Source organism: Chiloscyllium plagiosum, unplaced genomic scaffold (assembly GCF_037043375.1).
Source record: "Chiloscyllium plagiosum isolate Xiang-an unplaced genomic scaffold, Cpla_swu_hap1 HiC_scaffold_22, whole genome shotgun sequence".
In the NCBI taxonomy this organism is placed as follows: domain Eukaryota; kingdom Metazoa; phylum Chordata; class Chondrichthyes; order Orectolobiformes; family Hemiscylliidae; genus Chiloscyllium; species Chiloscyllium plagiosum.
The window spans coordinates 34,547,285-34,573,070 of NW_028270160.1; the positions used below are offsets into that span (position 1 = coordinate 34,547,285).

A 25,786-nucleotide genomic window follows, 5' to 3' on the forward strand; every position below is an offset into this window, starting at 1 on the left:
CAGATGTATCGATTTTGTTGATTTCCTCTGTTCTGAATAAATTCTGCTTCAGCTGTACAGTGTACGAATAAACTAGTCAAATATTGCTTTGTTATCTCAACAGAATTCCCACTATTTCTGGTAGGTTCATTGCAAATCTAATTTAAGAAACCTTACAGTGGTTACTTAGCACATAGTTAATAGTAGCAACTGAAGGCAATGACTAAAAGCAAATTTATAAGAGTAATATGGAACGAAGGAGAAATCAACACTACTGGACTCTTATAGGGCTTTAGTTGGCAATCCTCAAAAGCATTTACTTTCCATATTGAAGGACCATGTCTTTTAATTTTGCTTTTTTAAAAACTGGGAACTGAAATGCGAAAAAGCTGTTTTAAAAAATAGTGTTTGAAAGGATGGCTGCAGTTTAGGAAGCTAGCTACATGACATCCATAAAAAAGAAAAATACTGTGGATGCTGGAATCTGAAACATTACACAGAGAATGCTGGAGAAACTCAACAGGTCAGATAGCATCTGTGGAGAGAGAAACAGAGTTAATGTTTCAAGACCAATATGAGATCCCCAGCATCAAAGACGCAAATCTTCAGCTAACTCGATTCATTCCACATAATGTCAATAAATGGTAGGAGGCACTGGATACTGCAAAAGCAATGGGGCCTGGCAACATTCTGGCAATAGTATGGAAGCCTTGTGCCCCAAACTTGCAGCACCCCTAGCCAGGCTGTTCCAATATAACTACGATACTGACATCTACCTGACAATATGGTACATTCTCAGTTAGGTTCTGTATACTAAAAGCAGGACAAATCCAACTTGGCCAATTAATGCCCCATCGGTTTGCATTCAAACATCAGTAATATGATGGAAGGTGTCATCAACAGTGCTATCAAACTGCACTTATACAGTCATAGAGATGTACAGCATGAAAACAGACCCTTCCATCCAACCCATCTTAGCAATAATCTGCTCACTGATACCCAATTTGGGTTCCACCAGGGCCACTCAATTCCTGACCTGATTACAACCTTGGTTCAAACATGGACAAAAGATCTGAATTCTAGAGGTGATGTAAGAACACTTGCCCTCGATATCAAGGTCGCATCTAACTCAGTGTAGCCTCAAGCAGCCTAGCAAAACTGGAGTCAATGGGAACCAGGAGAAAACTCTCCTCTGGATAGAGAAATGTTTGGCACAAAGGGAAGATGGTTATACTTGCTGGAGGTCACCTAAACTCCAGGGCTCTGCAGGAGCCCTTCAGGGCAGTGTCCAGGCCCAACCATGTTCATTTATAAATGACCTTTCATCCATCTTAAGATCAGAAATAAGGATGTTCATTATTGACACCTTCCAAATTCATGAGTACCATCTGGATGTATAAGGGCAGCAGAACACCACCTGCAAGTTCCTGTGTGAGCCACTTACCATCCAGGCATAGAAATAAATTGCTGTTCCTTCAGTGTTGATGGGTCAAAGTCCTGGTACTCTTGACCAAGCAACATTGTGGGTCTACTTTCAGCAGTTGCACTAGAGAACTTGAAGAAAGCCAATACCTTCTCAAAGGCAACTAAGGACAGGCAGTATATGCTGACCCAGCCAGTGATGCCTATATCCCATGAGCAAATTTTTAAAAAACTTATTGGTTACCAATCAACTTTGATGAACTCATCATCATTGCTCAGGTTATCCTCACTAGTTATTGAAATGAACGCAGGCAAACCAATCTTTTGTAAAAGGTAGCTGAGGCTTACAGGAACAAAGATTCCATTTGTTCAAATAAGTGCAGTCATAATGTCTCCATGGAATAAAAACAGGGAGAGCTTCAAGGAATGGCAGCTGCTGGAGGTTCAAAATTAATTGCCATGTGCAATTTTTTCAAAATACCTTATCAATTTCCATCTTGAGTGCTTATGTTTCCAAAACCAAAACTCGTCTCTTTTCACTACAGTTGCGTAATACAAAAAAAGGATTATTTTGTTCTGTATAGTAAGGACTTTATAATCCTCAGGAGACAGATTTAATGTCAAAACCATAATCTCCAACTTTAAAATTGAGCGTGATGTCTGCACTCAAGCATTGCTGGAGCATTCATAGTAAAAATATTTAACTGAAATCTTGAGGCTCAGATTTATAAGGGCAAGACAATATTACCACAAAGTACCAATTCTGCCAACACAGAAATATTTGATTGATGATAAAAAAAATTGTTACATGTTTTAATTATTAATAATAATAACAGCAAGGTCTTTAAGACATACTAACTTGTCATCATATTCATCACAAGACAAATACATAAAGCAAAGCTAAATTAGTATGAACATTTCATCTACTATATAAACGAATGTTCAATATTACATATTTACCAAAATCTTAGAATGTGTTGATTAATGTTTATTTAAGTTTAAAGTAATTTAAATTTAAATAGGAACATTAGAGTTATAAAATGTTTACCAGAAGCTATGCATCGTTTAACAGAACACAGTTATTGCCTTCGGTGTTACATATGTCATCAATTTGTAGCTCAGGCTGCATAAGAACTACTCACTCATTTCTTTCAAGTTCGATGACCAACTGTTTGCCTTCGGCTTCAATTAGGAACTTAGCCCATTTTGGGTGACTCTGTGGTACAAAATAGAAAAATCACAAAATATAGTATTTAAAATGCATGGGTAGTTAGACCTTCTGTTTGTAGATGTCTGATACTGTTTGAAGTAGTGTTTAGTCTATTCACTGATTCCCTCTGTAGTTTGTATCCAGCTGATACTGGGCTATTTTGAATTCTGGCATTTTACGTATTATAATCAGAACTGCCCAGCTGATAATACTGTGAAAGCAGGCAGCAAAGTCCAGATTGTGAGGGGGGGAAAAGCTGAGTGGAATTAAATACTGACTCCCAAAGCAAGTTTGACGACAGAAGATGAGGAATTTAAACACAAAGCAATTAATGTCCACTTAAGCGCTTCAGTTCACTGCCACTTATCTTCATTCACATCTTGCCTGGGATCACTCACTTATCCTGGGCAACTGGTAGGTGCATTACCAGCAGTTACCACCTGAAGAGATGTCAGCCTGTGATTGGTCCCCAGCTCTCAGCAGATGGGATTTTCACCTTTGAACCTAGGGAAGTCCCACTGCCGACCACTGAAATGACTGACTTCCATTTAATATGTGGGCACCGGGCACCTGCTCTCCAGCCAGTGGGCAAGATCCAATTGCCAAGTTAAATAATGCTCCCTGAATGAGGAGAGAAATGACTATAATATGCTACTTCTCCTTATGTCCTTTGGCCTTAAGTAGAATGGAAAGTAAAAGAGTTAATTCATGTAAATATTGATCACCTTTCAATAGATGTTAACTCTCCACAAAGCCTGCGTTAATTAAGAATTGAAACTGATTCTATACCTGGAGAAACACTTAATGCAACTCGTGAAAGCTTAGACATCGATATTAAAATAAGCCCTTGTTGAAAGATGGGTGATCCCTCTTTCACCTTTACAATTTACCTTATGGCTCCATTTTACCAACGCTGTTACAGCTAAATGTTTTCTGAACCTCTTTGCCCTGTTTTACTGAGGTTGTAAATACACTACCTTCCTTTTCCCAGATGCTTAGGGCATTGCAATTGAGCCTCATTGCACAGTTTTCAACCAGTTAAAGTGAATGCTGAATCTGTTAGAATAGAGGGCACACAACTGTATGTGAACATGTTAAGTCTTTAAAGTTTAACAGTCATACAGTGTAATTTCAGGGTGGATGGACATACTGAAGAAATAATCTGCATGTAATAAATTGATTACAGCTAACTTTCTCATTGTTCTTCTTAACTGATCATGCATGGCCTGAGGTATTCATTGTTGTTTAGTATTGTCTGAATTAATGTATTATTCCAGTCTGTGACACCGTAGAGTGAAAGTTTGTATTGATGATAAATGTACTGAAGATAATCAAATAATTCAAATGTATTAGGCAGATTTTCTAAGATCTACAGTCAGATGTACTGGATTGCCCAGGCTCTGCCAATATTGAAAAATGATGTCTGAAGAAAAATGAGTTAGGATTTGATATAGGCATACATTTTGACTCATACAATTTTCTGATATTTGTTGTGCTAAAACTATTCAGCTTGTGTGCAGATCCAGGAAACGCTACCCTTTTAACTGTAGTATCTAGTGCACAAACTTGAACCTAAGTCTTCGTTCTCTGTTACAACCTTCGTGAACACAGAAAGCTAAAACAGATGATTTATACTTGTACAGCTGCCTCAAGAATAAACCCCACAGTGATGAAGAAATCTTTTTTCAGTTTGGCTGAACTTCTGGCATCTGTGGGTAATGTAATCTGCATGGTCTGAAACTAATATTGCCAAAAAATTGAAATTCAGACACGCTCAAAGCAGAGATGCTTCCTTCAAATGCATCTAAGGAGTGTTAAATTTTGCTTTCTCCCTGAGAGCTATATTTTTTAATTGTTTGATCACCAAAAGATTTATTGTATTATTAAACATTAACTTCCAGAAAAACCTGAAGCCAATTATATAGGACCATAGGATGCTTCCCCATCACCTAATTTATGGCTGGGCTTTGATCTTAATTCCATTTTCTTGCACCATTTACTTATTGCTTGATATCTTTAATATCTAGACATGTGTCAATTTCTGTCTTGAATATACTTAATGACTGAATCATCATAACCCTCTTGGTTAGAGAATTCCAAACATTCATCAACCTCTGAAGAAATTCTTCCTCAAACTCCTAAATGATCTATCTCTTATCACGAGACTGTGTTCCCTGGTTCTAGACACTGCACCCAGAGGAAACATTCTTCCCTCAACCTCTCTGATGAGGCCTGTTACAATTTTGTATGCTTTAATAAAATCCCTTCCCGGTCTTTTAAGTTTTAATCAATAAATACGCAGTGTCCTAAGTACGTCCTCATGAAGCAATCCATTATCCCAGAATCAGTCTGCTAAATTTTCATTGCACTTCCTCAGGGAAGGAATGTTCCATGTGCAGTCTCACCAAGGCTCTATACAATTGCAGCAAGACTTCTTCACACCTGGACTCAAATGTTTCTGTAAAAAAAGCCAACATACCAATTGCACTCCCAGCGGACTTGCATGTTAGCTTAAAATAATTTATGAGCAAGGACACCTAGGTTTTTTGAGCATCAACACATTCCAATCTCTCACCTTTTGAGAAATCCTCTGCACTCCTGTTCTTTCTAATAAATTCACTTTCACACTCAGTTCTGTGTCATCAGCAAATTTGGAAATATTGCATCTAGCCCCCACATCCAAATGATTGGTATGCATTGTTAATAGCCCTCCTTCACACTGAACTGAAGTTCCTCACTAGTCACAGGCTGAAATTGCTTCTTCTTTATTCTTTCAAGGCCAGCATTTGTTACTCATTCCTAATTGTCTTTGAACTGAAGTGCAGTTAAAAGCCAATAACATTGCTATGGATCCAGAGTCACATATAGGCCAAGTCAGCTAAAAAAGGCAGATTTTCTTCCCTAAAGGACATCAATGAAAAAGATGGACTTTACAGCAACTGATGAGATTTGCCATGATCACGATAATTACGATCAGCTTTATTTTACAGATTTTTAAAAATCGATTCATTGGATGAGGCCATTGCTGACTAAGCCAGCATTTATTACCCAACCCTAATTGCTCAGAGGGCAGTTTAAGAGTCATAGAGTCATAGAGATGTACAGCATGGAAACAGACCCTTCGGTCCAACCTGTCCACGCCGACCAGATATCCCAACCTAATCTAATCCCACCTGCCAGCACCCGGCCCATATCCCTCCAAACCCTTCCTATTCATATACCCATCCAAATGCCTCTTAAATGTTGTAATTGTACCAGCCTCCACCACATCCTCTGGCAGCTCATTCCATACATGTATTACCCTCTGCGTGAAAAAGTTGCCCCTTAGGTCTCTTTTATATCTTTCCCCTCTCACCCTAAACCTATGCCCTCTAGTTCTGGACTCCCCGATGCCAGGGAAAAGACTTTGCCTATTTATCCTATCCATGCTACTCATAATTTTGTAAACCTCTATAAGGTCAACCCTCAGACTCCGAGGCTTCAGGGAAAACAGCCTCAGCCTGTTCATCCTCTCCCTATAGCTAAAATCCTCCAACCCTGGCAACATCCTTGTAAATCTTTTCTGAACCCTTTCAAGTTTCACAACATCTTTCCGATAGGAAGGAGACTAGAACTGCACGCAATATTCCAAAAGTGGCCTAACCAATGTTACCAAAAGATCTGGAGTCACATGTAAGCCAGATCAAGTAAGGATGGCAGTTTCCTTCCCTAACGGACATTAGTGAACCAGATGGGTTCTTCTGACAATTGACAATGGATTCACGGTCATCGTTAGACTCCTAATTTCAGATGTTCATTGAATTCAAATTCCACCATCCGCTGTGGCAGGATTCAACCCCAGGTCCAAATCACTGCAGATGCTAGAATCTGTACTGAAAACAACAAATGCTGGAGATCACAATGGGTTAGACAGCATCCATGGGAGAGACAGCAAGCCAACGTTTCGAGTCCAGATGACTCTTTATCAGAGTTGAAATGAAACAAGGAGGAGGCAGCGTTTATGCTATAGTTTGGGGAGGTGGGGGAGGTGTTGGTACGGTGGGGTACATTTGTTAGGGAGAAAATATATTGATAGTTCAGATTAAGTGATTGGAACTTGCCCCCGCCAACTGTGCTGCCCCCTCCACACTTCACTTCAGCTCTGATGAAGACTCCTCTGAACTCAAAACGGTAGCTTGCTTTCTCTCTGTGGATGCTGTCTGACCTGCTGTGATCTCCAGCATTTGCTGTTTTCTCCAGGACATTACCTGGGTCTCAGGAATAACAGTCCAATGATAATCTCACAAAGTCATCATTCCCCCAATCTCAGTAGACTATCGCCTCCTCCGTTGTTTCACATTCTACTAGCCGCCATAGTGGGGTTTAAATCTGTACTCCCAGCGCATTATCTATTCTTCTAGATCCATCATCAAGAAACAACAACAGATTTTGTCAAACATGATTTCTCATTCATAAATACATGTTGGCTATTCTCAATCTTACCATCATTTTCAATTTCAATAGTAGATTCTAGCATTTTCTCTATTTATTTTATATTAACTTTGAAATATTATTTTTTAAAATTTTAAATCTTAAGATTTTTAATTTTTGCATATGTATTTTCCTAAGTTTACATCCCAGATAAATCATTCATTTCAGTTCTTTGATTTGTATACCTATACAACGAACATTCGGCACATCTTAGTTTGAGAGGACTAGGTAAAGTCATACAGACCAAAAAATGCACAAATCTGATTGAGAAGTTGCTTGCTTATTGATGGTTTTTCAAGCCCAGTTTATGAGATCCACTGAAAGCATAATAAGGTATCAGAATAAGGCATAGGGTAAATTAATCTGGAAAACACTCTTTACAATGTTAGCATGCAAACCTTTATGCATATGGTTTTCTTTTATCTTCTAGTTTAATGTATTAAAATGAATGGTTGATTGCTACTAAGATATTGAACAAATAAATTTTGACCATTAGATGGTGTCTGATATTAACTGCATAAATTCATTTCTAAGTTATTCTGCCTTTCTGACTTTCACAGTCTTTATCAGAAGTGAATATCACCACAAATAAAACTTTATATTAATGAATAATATACAGTTTAAAACCATGTGTCACCAATGAAATTGGTTTAAAATGGGAAATTCTGCGTATTTCACTTTTCACTATATCTATTCTTTCTCTACTTTATGTTTTCCACTTCCTTTTTCTATAGCATGGGAACCATTAACTTTGTCAGTTAAAGGAGCTCATGGGCTCCAAGGGAGTCATAAATGCAGTTTATGGCACTGCTCCATCTTCCTGAAATGAGCATCTTCCATTAAGGTTATAACTAAGTTTTTCCAAACTAACTGCACAACTACAAGATTCAATTGCTTCCCTGTTGGAAATGGGGATCCTAGCAGTTCAATTTCAAGCTCTTTTAAGTGAAGACCCAGATGTCCAGTAACTGACTTAGGCAATGAACTAAAGTCTTGTAAAATTGCCCTGTTCATATCAGATTTTGGAAGTATTTGCACCATTGAGAGTTCTTAGGGTCTGAAAAATGCACATAAACATCAGACATTGTATTTTATGAAACTTAATTAGACCAATGTTGGAGCTTTCTGACAGACTGCTAACTAAATGCAAGTTGTTGCTGTTTATCATTAACAGACTGCACTCAGTGTCTGTCTTCATAGTTCTCAGAATGAGAAGCACAGCTGGCAAACCACAGACCAGGAGAAAATCTGTTTCATCTCATGGGATTTTCAGAGCCCCAAATTAAATCGAACAGTCTTTTTTCATATTCTCAGAAACAGTTGCCATTACTTCTCATTTTTTGAACAAATTACTTCTGAAATTCAGCAAGGAATATGCATAATACATGCATAATGTAATGTCCATTTCAAGTTAGTAACTGGAAACACTTCTAATATTGGCTTAAACAGAACAAAACAATTGGGTCCTTAGGTGGCCATTAAACTGCACTAGGAAGAAAAGAGGGAAGAAAGGAGAGGGAACCAACTAAGGAAGGAGAAAATGAGGGAGGGAAGGAATGAAGGAAAGGAAGGAGAGAGGAATGAAAGGAGGCAAGATGATTGACCAGATAATTGTTTGTGATGTTGATTGAGTTAGAAATATAGGCCAAGACACAGAGCTGATTGCCCTGCTCTTTGAAATTGTACCGTAGGATCTTTCACATCTAACCATTTGGGCAGATGTTTCTTCAGTTGAATGTTACTATCAAGAAGATGGCATCATATTACATTGCAGTGCTCCCTCAATACTGCCCTGCAGTGCCAGGTTCTGATTTTTTAAAAATCAAGTAACGGCTAGAACTTGTACCCAAAACTTTGTGACTCAGAGGTGAGAGTACTACCAACAGAATCCTGGCTGACACTCAAACTATAAGAAGATTCAAATTACAAACCCTTTATTCCCACTGAAGATGTGACTATTAATATCCTTTGCTATGACAGCATCAATGAAGTAAGGAAAGGTAAAGTCCAGTGCTGTTAATCAGGCTTGGGGCAAATGTCATCCTGTTTTTAGTTGTCCTCCATCACATTCACTGACATGTAGGAATACACACAGCCCACAACAACAACAAAAAATTCTATAACTTATCCTGCAATGCAGCCTCTGGAGAATGTCCTTCTTACAGCCAAAATTCAAATGGAATCACAGAATGTTCACTCAGCCCATCATATCTATGTCAGCTCTTTTGAATTATCCAATTCATCCTAGCCTTTTGCTTGTCCCCATAACACTGGAACCTTTTTCCAAACAAGTATGCATCTAATTGTCCTTTAAATATTAGTATTGAATCTGTTTCCACTCCCCTCCCAGGCTGTACATTTCAGATCATATTACCTTGCTGTATAAACCACAAGCTTCCACTTGGTGCCTCTGGTTCTGCTGCCAATCACTTTAAATCCATGACCTCTGGTTATTGACTTTGCTGCTATTGGAGACGGATTCTTCTCAGTTACTATATCAAAACAATTCAGGATTTTTAACACCTCTGAAACAACTCTTCTTAAGGTCTCTGCTCAAAAAACAGTGACTTCAGCTTCTTCCTGTCTCGCTATGTCACCGGTGCCCTTCATACCTGATACCATTCTAATAAAGTTTCTGTGAACTTTCTTCAAGGCCTCAATACCGTTCCTGAAAGCGTGTTGCCCAAAAATACAACACATTACTCCACCTGAAGTCTAACAAATGTTTTATAATGATTTAGTATAATGTCCTTGCTTTTTATGTAGTTCCTCCATTTTTAATGCTTTTTGTAATATTCCTAGAGGTTCATTTTGCAATGTATGACCTAATATATTTTGCTCAGCAATAATTTACTTATTGACGCTCAGGTTGGGTTCTGCCAAAGTCACTCAGCTCCTGACTTTATTACAGCCTTGGTTCAAACATGGACAAAAGAGCTGAATTCCAGAGGTGAGGTAAGAGTGACAGCCCTTGGCCTAAAGGTTGCATTTGACCCAGTGTAGCAACAAGGAACCCTAGCAAACCTGGAGTCAATGGAAATGGGGGAAAAAGCTTTCCAATGCATGGAGTCATGGGAAAATTGTTGTGATTGTTGGAGGTCAGTCATCGATTCCGGGACATCTCTGCTCAGGGTCATATCCTTGGCCAAATACTCTTCAGCTGCATCAAAAATGACCTTCTATCCATCATAAGGTCAGAAATGGGATATTCACTGATGATTGCACAACATTTATCACTATTCACATATCCTCAGACACTTGGGCAGTCCATGTTCAAATCTAACAAGATCTGGACAATATCCATGCTTTGGTTGACAAGTGGCAAATAACAATCATACCACACAAATGCCAGGAAAAGACTGCTTATAATAAGAGAGAATCTAATCCCTACGCCTTGATATTCAATGGTGCTACTATTACCGAACCTCACACTATCAACACTCTGGGGTTTACCATTGATCAGAAACTGAATTGGATTAGCCATATAAATAAATACAGTGGCTACATGAGCCCACAAGCTAGGAATACTATGGTGAGTAACTTACTTCCTGACTCCCCATTGCCTTTCAACCATCCACAAGGCTAAAGTCAGGAAGGTGATAGAATATTCGCACTTCCCTGGTTGAGTGCAGCTCTAATAATAGTCAAGAAGCCTGACACCATCCAGGGCAAAGCAACCTACTTGATTAGCACTGCAGCACAAACATCCATTCCTTCCAACATCAACATTCAGTAGTAGCAGTGTGTAACATCTACAAGATACAGTGCAGAAATTCAATCAAATATCCTTAGATGTACCTTCCAAACCCATGACCACTTCCATCTAGAAGGATAATGGCAGCAGATAAATGGGAACACCACTATCAGCCAGTTCCTCTCCAAGTCACTCATCATCCTGACCTGGAAGTATGTTGCTGTTCCTTCAGTGTCACTGGGTGAAAATCCTGGAATTTCCTACCTAAGGATATTGTGCATATACCTACAGCACATGGCCTGCAGCGGTTTGAGAAGACAGCTCGCCACCACATTCTCAAGGGTAACCAGCGATGGGGAATAAATGTTGGTCCAGCTATGAAAAGCCCATGTCCCATGAGTGAATTTTAAAAAAAATACTAAAAATGGAAAAAAATTTCATGTCTTGCAGCAGTGGGTGAATTTGATCAGAAATCACTGTAAAGTTTTAATAAGTTTATCACATATTATAAAAATGTAATGAAGAATGCTATCATCGCAGTTTGTTGTCTGAGAAACATAGGACTGGCCTGTTATCCCTGCCAAGGATAAGTCTCTTGCAGAGACATTCCTGATAAGGTTGGATCTCATGATCCATGTATAAACAAACTATCTGAGAAAAGGTTAAAAACCAAACTTCTGAGAGGCAGAAAAAAAAAGAGCTTTTCAAAGTGATCCCTGCCTTGGTTAGCTTGAGCAGAAAGAGAACAAAACAGAAGGTTGCAAACAGAAACTACAGTCCCTAATACCAAATTCAGTTTCACCTGTCCCTTCACGCTCTCGTTCAATAAATCATCCTAACCTGTCACAGGTCATAAGCCTTTGCTTTTGGGTTTAGCTAATGCGGCTTAGAAACTGCTGCTCCTAAATAAACTACATTAAAATCATTCTTGAATTCAATGCTCTGTGATATCCGATCATAAACATTGTAATAGGGATGGCACCGTGGCACTGCTGTTTCATAGCACCAGGTACTTGAGTTCAATTCCACCCTCAGATGACTGTGTGAAGATTGCATGTTCTCCCATGTTAAACTGCCCACTGTATCTAGCCATGGAAAATGCAGTATTACACGGTTGGAAGGGGGTGGGTCTGGGTGGGATGCCCTCAAGGGTTGGTGTGGTCTTGATGGGTGGAATGGCCTGTTTCCACACAGTAGGGATTCTATGAATCTGTTGCAGTAATATTATGTTAACAGTAATGATGGCATGTGCCAACTGACAACTAACACACATTAAACAGCTGATGCTCCTGTTGAAAAGTGTGCATTTGCTCTCATCAATGCAAAAGTAAACTGAGTAGAAGTACTTTAAGTAGTCAAGTACTCCCTGAGAGTGCCATTAATAGTCTCTGCACATAAATAAGTTGGGGAAAAAATGGCCTGTTTTAGCCACTCTGCAAATCTTCCAAGTTGGTTCTAGAAGATACTGTAAAATATATTGAAAACATTTAAAATGCCCACTTATAGTGATGGTATCTAACAAAAGGTTTCTGAAAATGAAAACCAAGGGACAAACAATGGCATTATCAAGATTACATATGTCCCAACTGAGTATAATCTGCGACCTACAAACTTGTATAAATTCTTTTAGCACCCTTCTGTTTTTAAAGTGTTTCAATTTAAAAAAAAAGAATCAGTAGCAAAGTCATCCCTGATTACCCTGGAAAAAGGGGTGGTGAGCTGATCTCTTGAACCACTGTAGTCTTTGGGGTGTAAGGTAACCACGGTGCTGTCAAAAAGCAGGTTCTACAATTTTGACTTAAGGACACTGGAGGAACAGGAATACAATTCCAGCTCAGGATGGTGTGTGGCTTGCAAAAGAACTTGCAGGTTGTGGTATTCCCAGGCTTCTGATGCAGTTGGTCTTCTAGCCGATAGGGATCATGGGTTTGGAAGAGGCTGTTGAAGGAGCTTTGATGAGTTACTGTAGTACATTTTACCCATGTTGTATACCGTTGTTACTGTACATTGATGATGAAGGTAATGAATGTTAGAGACAGTGGGTGGTGCCAATCAAGTGAACTGCTCTGTACTGGCTCATTTTGAGAGTGTTAAGTATTGTTGGAGCTGCAGTCATCCAGGGAAGTGAAGACTATTCAATCACATTCCTGACTTGTACCTTGTAGATAGTGGGAAGTCTTTGGAGAAGCAGGGGGTGAGCTAGCTATCAGAATTCCTGGGCCCCTTTCATTGTAACTAGATTCCATTTGTAGGTTGTTTGTAGGAATGGAGAGATCATGGAAGACAATACACAATGTGCTCACCATAATGGTCCCAGGTTTGGTCTGGTCATCAGTAGCTGCCCTTCCCCAACATCTATGTACTTTTCTACCTCGCACTCCCTGCATACCCATTCTACTGATCCCTCTGCAATTCTCATCCTTACCCCTTGAGCCTGTCAGTACAGTTTAGCCACGCCCATCATCATGACGCATACTTTCCTCATCCAGGCCACACTGGTGGTGACCACCCAAAACCCTCTCTCTGCATCCATGTCCTCCCATGGACATTCAGCTCCCATCACCCTCATAAGTCAAATATTTTCCCTTCACTGTCATTCACTGTCTGCGTCCCATGTTGCTATGTCTCATCTCCAGTGTTCATTCCCCCCAATTTCCTGCCATAAGAGTATCCTCTGGTACCCCCTCCCCCGATATTAATTGATAATCTCAGGACTGACTGTGACTTAACCCCCAACATACTTGGATGGACAGTCCTGACTGATCACTGACCAGACCCTGAACACTTTCCATACAATTCACTGACTGAGGATCCGTGACTCCCCTAACTACGTGTCTTGGATTTACCGGACTGATTATAGATCCTGACAAGTCTGAGTGGATGGCTGACTGTGGCAAACCCTTGAATGTAGACAGATGCTGCCCTTAGTGTACCAGGGTTTCTTGAGTGACAGCAGACCCCTTGCTTTTATAAAGGACTATTCCCCTTCGACTTTGGAATATAGCCATTTGGTTGAAGCACATGGAGTCTGTTTGCCACGTAGGCTATTGGCACACGCTGTAGGTGTGAGATTGGCATAGTACAGCGTAGTACACCAAGATGTTCATCCCCTTGACTGATTGCTGACAACTGTGACAGGCTACCTGACTTTGTGTCTGTGATAAACAGCAACTTTGATGTACTGTAAGCCTTCAGGTTTTGGCTGGGCGGGGGCATAGTGCCAAAAGACAATGCCAGGCGAAGCCAGGGATGCTGTGAGCATCCAGATAGGCGTTCAGTAAGTGTATGCTATGATACTGAGTGGCGAGTCCTGAGATTGTAAATTGATTCAATCCATCAGCTGGATGCTTGTCCAAAATGTCCTAACATGAGCATTGCAATTAGAGGCTCCAAAGCACAGTGCAGGCATTTACTGTAAGTGCACTGGAGATGTGCCATGATGATGGAGGCTGGCATGTTTCAGATGCCAATGTCTGTGGGTGTGGGATGTGTTTGGTCACTCCCTATTTAGCACGCCCTGGAATGCTGGTGCCTGCTATTGAAGATGAACGTTCGGAGGAGCAGGTAGTGAGCTGGTGTTCAGCATCTGCAGTTTTGTCCCTAGCTCAGACTGCATTTAGTTTCTACCCAGTGAGTGGGAGAATGGTATTAATGAGGTGAGGTTCGGTAATAATGAGGGTTATGATGAGAAATTGCCATTAATAGGCTTGTCTTTACTCACTGGTAAGCATCTCATCTTGGGATCTGGGATTTGGTTGAAAATCCAACTTTTTGGTCTTGATGTTGAGAAAGGCTACTCTTGAAATCTCACTTGATTTTGCCAAACTTCTCGTCATAGCACAGAGCTTAGGAAGATTCCACCCAATATTCTCATTATTATCAATATTCCTTTGAAAGGAAGAGCATCTCATCCAAAATATGCAGTCTGACAACAAAGGGACAGCTAGGAATTTCAAGTCAGTGGTGATGAAGCAGAGCTACATATGCGTATAAAATAGTCCTGTGCCTGTGGATAATGTCACTAAAAGACGGCTTCATGTTTTTGCAGACAACACGCAGTTCTACCTTTCCAACATCAGAGAGGAACAAGTATAGAGCCCTGAGGAATGATGGTGAAGGAAAAAATAATGCAGACCATAGTCGCAAGTTATTTTGCTGTGAATCAGAGATATCTAAGTTACAGACTGCAAATAACTTGAGGGCTACAAAACCAGTATTTTTGCAAAACAAGACAAAAAAATTCAAATGGACTCATCAAATTGAAGCTGATAGATTGCAATTTAGCATAGAAAGAGATTTATCTATGTGAGCTTCAGAATTTGATATTTTATGTCGTAACTCTTTTGTGCTCATGCAAGTGCTTAGAAGAACAACTGAATGGCCCATTAAAGAAAATTGCTAGGGCATCCTGTTGCAAATGTTATTAAGCTTTGTGATCATAAGGAAATGTCCCACTTGTTGGTAAAATAAATGGGAATAAATAGTAACGGTCATAAGAATATTAGAAATGTATTATAAAATGCCCTCCTTCCAAAGATCATTGCTATCCACTCCAAAAGAAGTTCAGTAAGCTATTCCATTACTGCCAAATAGTTTCTCTTCCATATAGACATGAAAGTAAGTATACTTCCAGTGCAATCAATTATATCATTCACTATCACTTCAGCAAAGACACTTGACAGTGCTACATCAAATTTGCAGGTGGCAACTCACAAACAACAGTTGGCCATTCAACCCCTCAAGCCTGTTTAACCAATTAATTCAGTCATTGTTAGTCTGAATCTCAACTCCTTCTACCAATCCTCATTTATTAACCCGTAATATATTTGAAAAGCCAAAACTCTATCAATCTCAATTTTTAAATTCTCCACTGGTCTACTGAGATGACAATTCCAAAATTGTTGGAGAAGCTCAGCAGATCTGGCAGCACCTGTGGAAAGAAAGCAGAGTTAACATTTTGAGTCCAGTGACCCTTCTTCAGAACGTTCTGAATTCCTCCAGCAATTTACGGTTTTGTTTCAGATTTCCAGCATCTGCAGATCTTTATTTTATTCCAGATTTCCACTACCCTTTGTTCAAACAATTGTTTCCTGACATTACTTCTGATTTGAGACTGAAAGTGTAGCACTAATTTTGAGATTATGGCCCCTTGTTCCCATCAGATGAATCAGTTTGTCTTATTTACTCTCTCAAATTCTTTAATCATCTTTAACACCTCAATTATTACTATTCATATGGCTGGGAAGTATAATGTCGAGATTAGCAATCCATTCAACAGTTTCAGCTGATGCACTAAGAATGATCGAGATGTGGGCAGGAATGATTCTATCACAATGTGGAAGATGGTCTGACATTGATGGGCATAGTCATGAGTTGACCTGTTCCTCATGTGCCACTTGTGAAGCAAAGTAAACACATCTTCTCTGATCTCCCTTCAGGAGGTTGAGCATTATTTAAACATAGAACTTCATTCCGATCAGTTACTAAGTTGCAGTTGTTGATGTCTACAGTCAACCAGAAGGTGTGGCATCAAAATGTAGGACAGTTGGTCGGGTATGGAGTGTCCCCTAGTAGGAAGTATGGCATTACAGATGGATGTCTAGATTTCTCTGAGGTCCTGAATCAATGGGAGTACTTTGTCAGCTATCAAGAGGACAATAAATACTGGGCGAGCCAGCGACACCTATATCATGTAAAAGAATAAAGTAAATCCAAATTACCAGAATCCTGATCCAAACAATAAAAACACACTGGAAACACCGCAATAAAATCAAGTAATGTACCTTCTACATTCAAGAAAATGCAAATCTTGTTTATGTACCCAGATAATATAATTTAACACTCATTGTCTTATCATTTTATGAAGTTGAACTGCTCTGCCTTGAAGACTGATATATCTTTCTGGCTGAATGATGCCTAGAACTGGATGCAGTACTCCAAATGGGATCTAACCAGAGTTTAAGACTTCTTCAATTTTCAACCCTTGGTATTCCAACTCTCTTAGGTAAAGTTCTACATTCTGCTAGCCTTCTAAATTATTTTTGTGCTTGTCCACTAGCTTTTAGTGATTTCTGTATTTGGACCGATATATCTTTTCTTATCCAATGATCTTAATTTCTCATTATTTTACTTTGTTCCATGTTTCTTAGGTCCAGAGTGAATGATATCATATTTTCCACAAAATCCACAATCCATCAAAACCCTATTGCAACTTTCTGCTCCAATCTATATTATTTATTGTGCCACCCTCTGAGAGAGAAATGTGTTCATGTAGCGCTGCTTCTGCAGACTTAGGTTGGTTCCCAGAGCAGCCAGCACCACAGGCTATTCCCTGAATAGTTCATATGCCATTCTTCATCGAGATCAAAGTAGAACACTACATGGACCACACAGGTAGTAGCCCCTAGCATTACCCGCTCTGAGGAATTGATGTAGATCTGTGTATTACATGCCAAATTTCTCCTTGCTATTCCTTCATCCACGTCATTTATAAATATCATGAAAAGCCTCCCAGTGCAGATCCCTAAGGAGAAAGTGAGGTCTGCAGATGCTGGAGATCAAAGTTGAAACTTTATTGCTGGAACAGCACAGCAGGTCAGGCAGCATCCAGGGAACAGGAGATTCGACGTTTCGGGCACAGGCCCTTCTTCAGGCCCTTCTTTCCTGAAGAAGGGCCTGTGCCCGAAACGTCGAATCTCCTGTTCCCTGGATGCTGCCTGACCTGCTGTGCTGTTCCAGCAATAAAGTTTCAACACAGATCCCTAAGGAACATCACTAGTCACATCCTGAATAACAATGGTCACAAAACTTCAATTTGAATTCAGTTCTGACTATGTAGTGTAAACCATGTTTGGGCTTCTTCTGAACTTTAATTTAAAAGTGAATTCTACCATTGTAGCGCTAACATCAGATAAGAAACAGTAAAAAAAACACTAGAGAGCACAGAAGAAAAAAGTCCAGCTTCTGGTACTCGATACCAAACTTTACATTAATTGAATGTGTTTTAGTTTTCCAACTACATGCCCGCATTCATTGACCTCAGTATACCAGGTACTGGTCTTTTTATAAAATCTTCAGTAGACTTGTAAAGGTACCAAAATGTTAGGAAGATATTATCCTCAGGAAAGTAATAAGTAACAATGAAAATAATGAATGGATTGGGCAGCAGTCCTCAGCCTAGAGGTTATAGTAAACTTAAGCCGCATGAAATTTGCTGAGGTCAGATTTGGCTGCATGCTGTCCCCTGTGAAAATTAGAATATTTCTGTCGAATGGCCTGTGTCTGATCTTAAACATTAATATAAACATTACTGGAAATTATAATTTTTTTCTCAAAATGCTATGATTGTTTTTGCCCAACTAGGCAATATTTAATTTTCTTTGGATACAAACTCTAATCTTAAAAATCCAGACAGAAAGCACTGTAAGTCATGTTAGAAAGATATTAAAAGTACACAGTGGCAATTATATCTACTTGATCCACTATGAAGAATGATTTATGTCGGATCAGGCATAGGTCACTTTTTCAAGTTAGAAACAGGAAAATAAAGATGCTGACCTTTCCATGCAGGTTGCTAGATTGTTTCTGGTGATCTCCATCCAGGAGGTAAGGAACTATTTGTTCATATTGTTGCAGCTGCTTTAGATGGCCTTGTTGCCTAGGCGATGAGAGTTTACTGGACAATGTATTACCTGTAAACACATCATTGTTAAAGATCGGAAATGGACTATGCTCCTAAATGTACATAATGTAACACATTGTTCAGGCTTTTATATGTCAAGAACGAAAAATATAAGTTTATACCTTGCAGCAGTAGGCAAAGTGAAGTATATTAAGCCATGCATTATCAAGATTCTTGCAACAAAGATTCTCTCTGACTTAAAATCAAATAAGCAATGCTACAAATTTCCCTCATTAAAACCAACTTCTGCCATACAACATATAAACATCACAGCTTTCGTCCAGCAAATACAGTTGCATCCCTGGATATTTCTAAATGTTATCAGCAAGGATGATTTCTTCCTTTCGCTAATGTGCTTACTTTTAGACCAGCCCATATATTGTAGGGGGTAAAATCCTACTATTGATTCATATGATGCAGCTTGCTGCGTAGGGCTAAACCACATGGAAGACCTGCACTCCTCGAAAGCAAGAAAGACAAAGTTGAAGGGAGAATCATAACATCATGGCATTAACAAAATGAGAACCAATGCGAAGCAGGTGTCTAAAACAGATTTAATTTTTACAAAATTATCACACCCAGAAAAATAACAACAAAAATATTTCATTATCAAATGCAAGAAGATAAAAGATCAGAGATAATATTTTTACTATCATAATTGATACACCAGAAATAGAAGTAGCAGTATTGACATAATGATGAGTGCAAGAAATTCTCTCAGTGAGTGGACCAGATGGAACAACAGCAAGTTGTAGTCACATTGTCCCACTTTCCCACATTATATTCCATCTGCCAGATTTTCATCCAGCCTCTCAACCTATCTATATCTCTCTGCAACTTTCTTATGTCTTCTTCACACCATACTTTCTTATTATTTTGGTGTCATCTGCGAATTTAGTTGCCCTGTCTTCATTCCCTGAGTCACTGATGTAAAATGTTGAGGCCCCAGCACAGAGTCCTCTGGGACTCCACTTGTTGCATCCTGCCAATCAGACACAGACCTATTATGCATAATCTCTGCTTTTTTGCCATCCAGCCAATCGTCTGGTGATGCTTACATGTTATCTCCAAAAGCGTTGAGTAATTCCTTAACCTTTGTAGTTATAGTAAAAATAGGCAAGGTACTATAGCTGTAACAATGTTTAAAATGTTACATTTACTTTTCTTAGTCTGCCAAAACACATGTATTCATCTTTTACGTTAAATTGCAACTCTAGATTACTTAGTTGCCATGTTAGCCTATTGTCACACTATTCAGAATAATTTATCATCTTATCCACAAATGTCAATATTGTTTCCTGAATTCCTGAACCTACAGATGAGAATACTTACTTAATAGTAATTCTAATATGGCTGAAGTGACTGCAGCATTTGAAAGGTAAAAGTATAAAACAGCTAAGACAGGATTGGTTAGGTAAGGCTGATTTAAATGGGGTGAGACAGAGACTGTCTATGGCAAACTGAAAAAAAGTCTCCTTACAATATGTCAGAAAATCAGAAAAAGTTAAAACTAAAGAACCATCAATACTCTCAAGAGGCAAGAACTCTACATGCCTACATAGAACAGCTATGGATAACTAGAAAGGTAAGAGACAATATAAAACTGGAAGAGAAAATAAAGCAAAATGCATTAAAAAGAAACAGATCGGGGTGGGGGATGGTGGTGGTGTGCAGTCATAGTGGTAAAGTGACCCCGCCTTCGATGCTGTGGTGTCCTGAGCTTCAGTCACACCATAGCAGATTGTTAAATCTGAATGCAATCAAAATTTGAAACCGAAATCTAGCTGAATGGTGACTATGTAACTACTGTGAACTATCATAAAAGCCTATTTGGTTCATTAATGCCATTTAGGGAAGGAAATCTGATCTTCTTTTGCCTAGTCTGGCCAACATGTGACTCCAGTTCCATAATAAAGCGGTTGACTGTTAACTGCCTCTGAAATGGCCTAGCAAGCACTCAGTTCCAGAGCAAGGAGGGATGGATAATAAATGCTAGCGTGTCGTGCATTGCCTCTATTCTTTAAAGGAATAAAACAAACTGAGAAAAATGCAAAATGTGGCAAGGTAGATAGTAAGAGCTACAAAAAGGGAATATGAAAAGAAGTTTGAAGGGAATATCAAAATCGACTTGATTTTTATTTACAATTACGTTAGGAAAAAAACAGCATGGTTTGTGACCTTGACTGAACTGCTTTTCAAAAGAATGGCAGAAGTAGTGTACAAAATAAGGTCTATCAATGCTATTTATACGGATTTCTGGAGGCATTCAATGATGTCCCTCATCAGAAACCCATGTAACTGAAGGAAAGTTATTGATCTGGTTTGATAATTACTTGAGTGGTGGGAAACAGAGTGAAAGGATAATTGACAGAAAATGACTAATGGTGTTCTTCAAGGATCTACATGGGATTCCATGATATCAGTAATATATTATGATAGTTTGTGTTTACTAACAATTTAAATGATAAGAGAGAAAGCCATAGTTTCAAATTTGCCAACGACATATGATCGGCACTAGTATCAGTAATGTAGATGAAAGCATGACATTGCAGACATTTAATGGATTAAATGAATGGGTAAAACCATGGAACTGGAATCCAAAGTAGGGGTAATTGTAAGGTCATCAACTTCAGATATAAAAAGAACAACTTAAAAAAAGAAACTTAACAAACTTTAGCAACCTTGGACTGAGTGCAGTTTAGGTTTACTAGAATGATAAAAGCTTAAATTATAAGGAGAGATTACAGTAACTAGGGTTGCATTTTTTGAAACCTGTTATCCAAGATTTCAAATATTAAGTGAAGCAGATAGGGCAAATAGAAAGAAACTATTCCTGCTGAAAGGAGATGGGAGGGATCTAGGAACAGGGGATGTAATCTTGAAATTAGAGCAAGACCTTTCAGGAGTGAAATTAATAAACAATTCTACACACAAAAGATTGTAGAGATTTGGAGCTCCCCTACAATGATAAATCAATTTAAATCTTAAATCAGAGGTTGCTGGAATTTAGTTTTACAAAGACATTTAGTGGTATGAAATGAAGGTGGGCTGAATGAGAAGCCAAGTAGCCTTCTCCTGTTCTGAAGTCCAGATGTGCCATAAAAGATGCAAGTGGGATTCTGGTTTTATAAACAAAGGCAGAGTTTAAAACAAATAAGTTACGCCAAGTCTTTATAAATCACTGGTTAGGCCTCAGCTGGAGCATTATAATCAATTCTGGGCACCACCCTTTAGGAAGGATGTTGAGGTCTTGAGAGGGTCTGGAGAATTCTCCGAAAGGAGGAACTCTGGTTTGTGGAGAGACTGGAGATACTGAAATTTATCTACTTAGAACAGGGACGGTTAGGAAGTGATTATGAAGGGGTTTCAATTGCGGAAATAAGGATAAACTGTTCCCATTGTTAAAAGGGGGAGTAACAAGAACACACAGATTGATGATAACAGACAAAAGATTTACAAAGGAGATTTAGAAGGAGATGGGGAGATTATGTTTTAACTTCGACTGTAATGCTTGAAAGGCTGTGGAAGCAGATTTAATAAAATTATAAAGGAAATTGGATAAATACAGCCCATACCATGAAAACAAACACATTTGCCTTAGAAAGCTGACTACATCATGGAAGTAGCATTAAACATCCACTATTACCATTGACTTCAATTGCTAAGGCATTGCATGCAACATGTTAAGCATACTTTCTCAAGCTAACTGGTCAGTGATGCTGAGATACTGGTATATGTGGCTAGAAGTAAAACAAAGGAGGTAGAGTATTTGTTGCAAGATACTAATGATCTACCTTGATCTCTTTTACATTGTACATTTCACAGGATGAGAGTTCTTAAAAATGAAGATATGATAAGTAGTCAGTATTTATTACTACAGTATGACATTTTAAAGTACAGTTACAGTTAGTTTCAATTGTTAGTGCAGAAAGGCTGCTAATTTTTTTTACAATTCTGAAAAGAAAACTAGAAAGCAATTTTAATTTAAAGACATTTTCAACAGCTTAAAGTTTCAATAATTATTGAATGGCACAGTCGATACTGGTTTTGTGAGCAAAAGCATTATTGATTTTTACAAAGATGAATAGCTTGCAAAGAAATGTCAATGACAATTTCAGAGCAATGATGTCATAAAATAACAGACAACTTAATTTAATTTCTTACTTAGGTTTAAGATGCATTTACCAAAACATTTACTTAACTCTAAAAGATATCAAAAGGGAGGTACTGTTCCTGTATCATTGTTTATCAAACCTCACTCTTTCCAGCACTTTATGCTTTAAAACTGCAGGCCAAAGGATAAATGTAGAATTCCTTCCTTGGTGAAAATGAGGTGCAGTCCATATTCTCTACTTTTGTTAATGATACTGGAGTTCAACTGCCTGACATAATCTCAGAAGAACTCCACAAAAATAAACCTCTTCTTAGATTGCCTCTATTCAAATATTTAATACATTAAACACATAAAGGTCACAGATATTGCCTAAAGAACCATATAAAAGCTTGCAGCATAGGAGAAGACTCAAATTCATGTCTAGAGCAACCGAAAACTATTCCCAATACCATCATCTTTTCCAACACTTTTGTATCACAAGAATAGTCCATTTAGCTGAAATGTCTGAAGAGGGATCTGTGCTTTTTTTTTTACCAAAATATGAATCAAATACTGAAGCTATATATTATTTATGTAGGAGAACAGAAGACATTGAGTGATCCTAGAGCAAGTAAAAGCATCTCTTTGATAAGAACAGATTCAAATACACTGAAGTAAACTTATGTACCTTACATAGATGTATGAAGCTAAATCTTATTTAAAAACAAATTTTTGGTGTTTAAGTAAATGTAGAATAGGCTGCAGAATGGACGTTATTGCAGTTGGCCTCCTTGAGGCTATTCAGGTTGGTTCCATCTTAAGGTTGGACTGCTGCTGAGAAAAGTGAAGAATGGTTTCTCAGTGCGCACTGAATGCTAGAAATAGTGGAAAGCTGCTCTTAACTGGCCACTTAAATTCTAGGCAAAAAGGCCATGCTCAGCACTCCCCAAGCCTGAGTGAAGCACCTGGACTATGGACGGGCAGTCCATTTCACTTCACCTTTTCAGTTTTATGGCATCATCCAGCCTCCCCTTCCACACCACTACACTGGGTCATAAATTCTGCCTATTGTCCTTACTGCGATGTTATAACAATTAGGTTTAAGTACAATACAAGGGAAGGTATCTTATCCTATGAATTATATATTATTTTGCATAACTGTTCCTCTGTTTTCTTAATATCACATCTGTACATGAAAGTATTTCATAAATTTTACCAAAATGGGATAGATCAATGATTTTAGCCTTCTGGTGTCATAAAACCAGCTGTAAAGGAACATCTGAACCACAAATTTCTCTTCATCCCTAAACACAGAGGATTAGCCCAAGGGTACAATATAAGATGTTTCATCTGTCTTGCTGGTAAAGCACTAAATGTTTAAAACATGCTCTTTTTAAGAAATAATAACTCAAGATTTTGCTTTTTGTAACAAAAATCTGGCTTTATTTCTTATAACATAAATCACTTTTTGAAAAGGTTACAAAAAGCTTAAGATAATATGTCTCACTCCAAATTCCCATATGCACACAATGGTTTCCCATCTTATCCAAATTTATGCATGCGTTCAGCTCTTTGTATACCTAAGCAAACGTGTATCACAAATCTACAATAAATGAGAATGTACATTTTTCATCATTGTAATTGTAAATGGATCATGCTCACAGAAGCCCAAAACAGTTGGAGGTCTTTCACATCTGCGAAATGAAAATCAAAAATGGTCGCATTGTATGTAAAACCTGACAATGAATTTTAGAGACCAAAACAATTTTGAAGACACATATAATAAAATGGCAACTATTTTGTTTCCAAATACACAATAGTTTCTTCAACATGCTTACATTTAAATCACCATAGCAGTCAGAAAAGTATTTTTGTCAACATAAATATATGCACTAAAGTGTCATTCTATTAAAGTTTAGATTAGAGTTGTGCTGGAAAAGCACAGCAGGTCAGGCAGCATCCAAAGAACAGGAAAATCGATGTTTCGGGCAAAAGCCCTTCATCAGGATGCTGCCTGACCTGCTGTGCTTTTCCAGCACTACTCTAATCTAGACTCTGATCTCCAGCATCTGCAGTCCTCACTTTTGCCTGTCATTCTATTAAAGACAGCCTGCCTAGACCTAGAGATAACAGGAACACATAGTTTTTGTTGTTGTGGCTGTACCACTGATCTCCAGCCAAAGATCCTGATGCTATGGTAACAGGTAGAAACAAAAGGCAGAGCTCAGCTTGTTGCAATTTTTAAAAAAATGGTTTTCACAGCAGAAATTATGAAATATTAGAGTAAGAAGTGTTAAAATGACTTGTTAAGCAAAATATTTTTTCAGCATACTTTATGTTTTAAGAAAAAATCCTAGCAACAGACATTAGTTCCAAATCTGAAAGGTTTGTATTAATATTTTGCAAAATTTGTACAGTGTTAAGACCTATATTGATGTTAGAGACCATTTATAATTATAGCTATTTGGGAAAAGGTAAAAACAGTGGAGTAAAGTATATTAGAATTAAATTTTAACTCACAGGTTCCTAGCAGACTGTTTGGTGAAATTTATTATACAATTGCAGCTTGTCATACTCATGCAACTTAATTTCACTTTTAAGTATTTGCTGGTAAAACACACGAGCTGAAATATGATATTAGAAGTGTGAAGCTAACATTGTGCAGACATTATATAGTTAGATTTTCCTGATTGAGTTAGAATGGCTCTGAGTCTTCCTCCCTACTATTGAGGAAATAAAATGTGACATGAGACAGAATTAGAATTTCTTCCGTCTCAGTCGCAAAACTCTGAAATAGGTACAGAATTGATTAAAATGCTGTAACAAATAAGAGTGGCAACTCTGTTATCAGTGTAAAGACATAGTTCTACAAGCTATGTTGAAATCTAGTTCTGAGAAGTAGAAAAGCCTGACTGGAGAAAGTTTGGAGGGCATAAAGACAAATTTTGAACCCTCAAAGAAAGGGACGTGTTCAACAATAGAGCTAACAGGCTACCAAAGTGTCCAGAAGCTCTGAGCTTGTCAACCATCAGTTAGAAAGTATTAACAGGGAACTGTTGATGCTCGCATTACACTAAGAGACATTCCAGATCAAAAAAGAACAACGTATTGGAAAACAAGAAGAAATATTTGCAGACGGGCAAGCAGAAAGATTAACGCCAGAGTGTAAGTTACAGCGAACACCACACAAAAAGAAGCATGTTCAGCTTGAGGGAAGCAGTGCTCTACCTGTGAAAA

At 38.4% G+C, this 25,786-nt stretch overlaps 1 protein-coding gene across 5 annotated transcripts in view; it reads right to left on the minus strand.

The window, feature by feature from the left end:
- Positions 1 to 25,786, minus strand: part of adam12a (ADAM metallopeptidase domain 12a) — a 345,430-nt gene that overhangs the window by 274,636 nt on the left and 45,008 nt on the right. For 4 of the 5 annotated variants that reach the window (XM_087998950.1, XM_043712617.2, XM_087998951.1 and 1 more), the window contains 2 exons: positions 18,333 to 18,466; positions 2,544 to 2,617 (listed from right to left, as the gene is read on the minus strand). In XM_087998950.1, the coding sequence (XP_087855076.1) occupies positions 2,544 to 2,617; positions 18,333 to 18,466 (208 nt within the window). The remainder of the gene's footprint in view (positions 1 to 2,543; positions 2,618 to 18,332; positions 18,467 to 25,786) is intronic. The other variant, XM_087998953.1, reaches the window with a different exon arrangement.